Raw genomic sequence first — 4951 nt, 5'->3', positions numbered from 1 at the left:
TCGGACCCCCAGGCTTTCCACCTGCGCGGGGAACATGGGTACTGTTGGGATGATGGAGGTGACGGCGTCAGGAGCTCAGTGGAGCTCCAGGCAGGAGATGAACCCTTGCCATTCGAACCCCGCCCGCCATCTGTGTGGGCTCGGGATCCTCACTTACTAGATGGGTTAGGCTCCTGGCAAAGAGGACTGCGCCATGCAACTTACTTATTTTTTTTTTTTTGAGAGAGGGAAGGACAGAGAGAAACATCGACGTGAGAGAAACACATCGATGGGTTGCCTCCTGCACGCGCCCAACCAGGGCCTCGGCCGGGGAGGAACCTGCACCAGAGCTACGTGCCCTTGACAAGAATTGAACCCGGGACTCTTCGGTCCGCAGGCCGACGCTCTATCCGCTGAGCCACACCGGCCAGGGCTGCAACTTACGTTTTAACCTGAGCCGAACCCTCTTCTAAACGTGGTGTGTGTCTTCCCGGCTGGGCCGCTGGGATGCGTGAATTAAAAGGGGTTTTCAGTGAAAGCCCGGCTACCAGACAACCTGGTGTTCGCAAAACCACCAGGAGCAAAACCCATTGAAATACAGCACGAGGAAGTACACATAATTCACAAACGATGTCGCTCGCTTTCATCTCCGACTTCCGCACTGTCCTCAATAGAAGACAGACGCGGGGGAGATTTAACTCAGATGTGAAGGGTGCAGGAATGCCCCGTTACCAGGATGTGATGTTTCGGTGCTGCAGAAAAATGTAATTGTATTCAGAACTGTATTTAAAGATTAAAAGGGGGGCTGCCTACCACATCTAGCCCCCAATTCACAATTAGAAGCCAAGTAAAGGCGGTGTGTGTGTGTGTGTGTGTGTGTGTGTGTGTGTCTGGGGGAGGGGTGGGTTCTAACAGCCTGCTAAGAATGGAAGTGTTTTTTTTGAAAGTTTTTACACATTTCGGCTGTTTTTATTTGAACAGTTTCCTGCAGTAATGACATTGATTTGGAAAAGGGAGGGCTGGGATTTTATCCGACAGTAATTCACGGAGGGACTGGCGTGCGGGAGGCCCCGTGGGCGGCGCAGGAGGGACCGGAGGCCACCAGATTCCCGTTCCCTGCGGGGTCGGTTCTGGAAGGGGACAGAAGAAAGGTCGGGGAGTTAGCATGGAGAGCAGGGGGCCGGGGGGGGGAGGACCCAAGGGGCAGACGATCTTTGGAGAGAGGGTAAATAACACGCAGAAATAGCTCGGCACCAGCAGCAAGGACATCGTAGGGAGACTTTTCGGCCTCTCTGGAAAGATTTAGGGATGTTCTCTTGCTCGTTAATGAATTGAATCTCAGCAGCCAGAGGGACCCTCTCCCCCTGCTTCCAGCACACCTTCCCGCCCTCCCTGCGGCCCGTAGCCCTTTCTGCTCCCATTGTAGCTACGGGTGCCCGGGCCTGCCTCTCCCTCCAGTCGCGAACTCCTTGCCAGCAGGGGCTGCGTCTCCTTCAGCCTTTTATTCTTCAGGGTCCTTATCGGACGGCCCTGCCCTTGGTAAGCACTTAATACTCGCTGGTTCGACTGAGTGTTCACTAGGAATTCTTTAAGAATGTTTTAGGCAAAGAACACGTCTCTGTGTAAACATGTGACGAGTACGCTGGAATATTAACGCGCCAGGATTGCCTGAGTGCCCGGCGGTTACAGATTTCTCTTCTTTTAATCTTTTCTCCACCTCTCCCTGTTCCTCCCCCTCCCCCAAGTGGTTAGAACCTACAGGAGATATTCTGATTATTTAAGATCAGAGGCGTCAGGACCAGTGGAGGCAACGCAGAGTCAGTCCAGCCGGGAGAGGAGAAACCAGGAGGGCGGTGTAGCTACAGCTGTTGAGATTTTAAAGTAGGGGCAACCGACAGAAAGGCCTCGAGGGGTCAGGCAGGGAGTGTGAGTGAGGGAGGGTAAGGACACCCAGGGCCTGAGTGCAGGAGGGTAGAGGCGGAAAAGCTCAGGGCAGGAGACCCTAGGGCAGGGGTGGGCAACCTTTTTGTGAGTGCGTGCCAAAACCAGCAACATCTCTGACTCAAAATTCTCCTGCGTGCCAACCCTAATTTTTTGAGAACATGTTATGTCTACTTGATATCTCTTAAGGTGTATGTATGTGAAGAACCTTGAAGAAATAATAAAATCCATTCGAGCGACAAAAACACAGCCTATGACAGGGGTGGGCAAACTTTTTGACTCGAGGGCCACAATGGGTTCTTAAACTGGACCGGAGGGCCGGAACAAAAGCATGGATGGAGTGTTTGTGTGAACTAATATAAATTCAAAGTAAACATCATTACATAAAAGGGTACGGTCTTTTTTTTTTTTAGTTTTATTCATTTCAAACGGGCCGGATGCGGCCTGCGGGCCGTAGTTTGCCCACGGCTGGTCTATGATGATGAAAAATGCATTTATTTTTTAATGTATACATGCTATGTAAAATTATTTATTTATCTAAGATGCACCTACACTGAATTTATCTGAAAAATAAAAAAAGTCTATATTAAGAAAAAAATTGTAAATGGAAGATTATAAGAGAGGGTTTCGTGTGCCGGCAAAAGTTACTGGCGTGCCATGTTTGGCACGCGTGCCAAGGGTTGCCCACCCCTGCCCTAGGGCGTGGTGGGGACTTTGCTGAACTGGCAGCCACCGGACCTACCAAAGACAGTCCCCTCCCTTAGCTGGGGCCGATTCCCGCCTGGTGGAGAGGCGGCCAGTGTGTGGCCAAATCGTCTGATTTTCCAGGAGATGCTGGTCATAAAAGTTTGTCTATTAATTAAAGAAAATATTTAAAACCCTCTGCAGGCCAAACCAAACATGTGTAAGGGCTGCATGTGACCCGAGAGCCAGAATTTGCAAGCTCTAACCTAGCGGTTCTCAACTGGAGGCGTGTCCTTGCCTCCCAGGGGACATTCAGCCATGGACAGAGGCCTTTTCAATGGTCACAGCTCAGGGGCATGCTGCTGCCTCTGGTGGGCAGGGCCAGGGATGCTGCTAAGCTCCGGACAGTGCACGGGAGACCTCTCTACGCTCAACAAAGGCCCGCCGGCCCAGAGCGTCCACAGAGCTGAGGCGACTCTGGTTGTGTGGTTCCTGGGGCCGGGCTGAGGTCTCCGGCCTCAAGTAGGAACGGCTCAGAGATGAACCTCTGGTGGCATCAGCCGGGCAGCGAGCCAGGGCCAGGGCTCTTTGCAGAAATTCTGATTCCATTTCAAAAACAGCTTTTGATGCCACGTGTTCTCAAAAAGCGCCGCAGGCCGGAGATCTGAAATGTAGCCAATGAAAACGGCTCCTAACCCCGTGCTCGCACTTGACCTCCCCAAACCTCTGTCTCCCCATCTGTACGAGGGGACACGTGTGGCCCATTCAGCAGGGGGTCAGAGGATTTTGCTCCCGTAGGAGGAGGGCTGACCTCTGCTTCCTTCTGGAAGGTCGGGGAAAGGATTGCCTGCCTCAGCGGCCGCATCAAGGACTGCTCCCTGCCCACCATCCCCAGGACCCGAGACCACCCAACAGGAATGCCTTCTGCTGCCTCTTCCCAGTTCCAAACAGCAGGACCAGCCGCTATGGAAGATTCTCGGTGCTTCACTCACCAACCTCTCGCTGGACAGGCTAGTGCAAGGCTATGCCCTTCTCCCACCCACAGTCTCCCCTGAAGGGCCTCATCCTCAGGAGGCCTAGTGGGACCCTCTCTCCCCACCGTCCTTCCAAAGGGACCGAGTCTGACCTCTGGCTGTGTCTCCTCCTCTCCCAGTGCAGAACGTTCCTCAGAGAAAGCGGGGCCCCCAGGACTCCCACCCAAGGGCAGCAGCCCCTCCCAGCTGTCCTGCCCGGCTCCTCGCATCCCAGGGCCTTGAGGCCCAGCAAAAGGAGGCGGGGGGTGGGGGGAGTCAGTGCCTGCAAACAGGAGGGAAACAGGCCGGAGCCCAGGATCGCACCTCTGGGGTAGGACCCTCCGGCGGCCGAAGGCCCCGTCCTCTCGTTTCTGAAGCTCTGTTCTCCCTCCACTGCTTCCTCCCTGAAGCAGGCGCTTGGGCCGCTCCTGCAAACAGCCAAACCTGTGGGAAGAGGCTGGGCATCGTCTCCCTTTCTCCCAGAGCAATGCAGTCAGCACGGCCCTAGGCTCCCTGGGAAAAGCAGGGTCACCCGGACACCCTGCCTTCGGCCACGCTGTCCTCAGGTGCGAGGACCTCCTCCGCAGCCCCCTCCCTGGGGTCCCGAGGACTTCTGTCACCCTAACTGACGGTCTAGGAACTCTCAGGCCAGAGCAGGCCCCCACCCAGCCACCAGGAAGTCCCCTCCTGCTGGGAGGGTTGTCACAGGGTGTGTGGCTGCCACTGAGCCCACGCAGAGGAGGCCTAGCCAGGCCAGCCAGGAGGTCGAGCCATTGGTGAGGCCCTCACTGACCAGCTGGCGGAAGAGTCGGCGGGTCCCCCTGCTTCTTCAGGGAGCCCAGGAAACATTCTCCGCAGTGGAGGCCTGGGGCCACCCGGGAAGGGGGCCAGAGGGTACCTGGGCCTGTCATCCCCAGAACCAAGTGAGGACAGGGAGCGGCCAGGACTCACCCTTCTGCTGGGGACACATCCACTGCCCTAACCGGGCATCCTGCCACCGTGTGGTGGCGGCAGCCAGGCCCAGGGCCCATCCGAGGGCCTCAGGACCATGGGAGGCACAAGGTGGGCCCAGCAGCGCCCCCTGCCCCCACCAGTTCTTACTGCTCAGCCGCTGCCAGCAAAACCAGCCGCCTGGCACTCGTCAGGTGAGCCCCCTGGCCTCCACCTCCCAGAAGCCCCAGCCTCATCCGTGAGGGTCAGAGAGACCCGAGGCCTGGAGCCACCCAGCCTCATCCGTTAGGGTCAGAGAGACCCGAGGCCTCGAGCCACCCAGCTAGCTGGTGGAATAGTCTGGATGTGAGGGGGGCCCCTTCCCTGCTGCCCAGGGGACACCC

At 56.4% G+C, this 4951-nt stretch overlaps 1 protein-coding gene across 1 annotated transcript in view; it reads left to right on the top strand.

Moving 5' to 3' along the window:
• The window catches only part of CUNH1orf127 (chromosome unknown C1orf127 homolog), an 18017-nt gene extending 13418 nt beyond the window's left edge, over positions 1-4599 (top strand). The window contains 6 exon segments of the mRNA XM_023748279.1: positions 1406-1518; positions 3435-3508; positions 3511-3583; positions 4184-4326; positions 4329-4400; positions 4403-4599. Coding sequence (XP_023604047.1) covers positions 1406-1518; positions 3435-3508; positions 3511-3583; positions 4184-4326; positions 4329-4400; positions 4403-4599 — 672 coding nt within the window.
• The last annotated feature ends 352 nt before the right edge of the window (positions 4600-4951 follow it).

Source organism: Myotis lucifugus, unplaced genomic scaffold, assembly GCF_000147115.1.
Source record: "Myotis lucifugus unplaced genomic scaffold, Myoluc2.0 scaffold_1244, whole genome shotgun sequence".
NCBI classification, from domain to species: Eukaryota; Metazoa; Chordata; class Mammalia; order Chiroptera; family Vespertilionidae; genus Myotis; species Myotis lucifugus.
The sequence above is the reverse complement of the archived record's forward strand: the minus strand, read 5'-3'. Positions and strand labels throughout refer to the sequence as shown.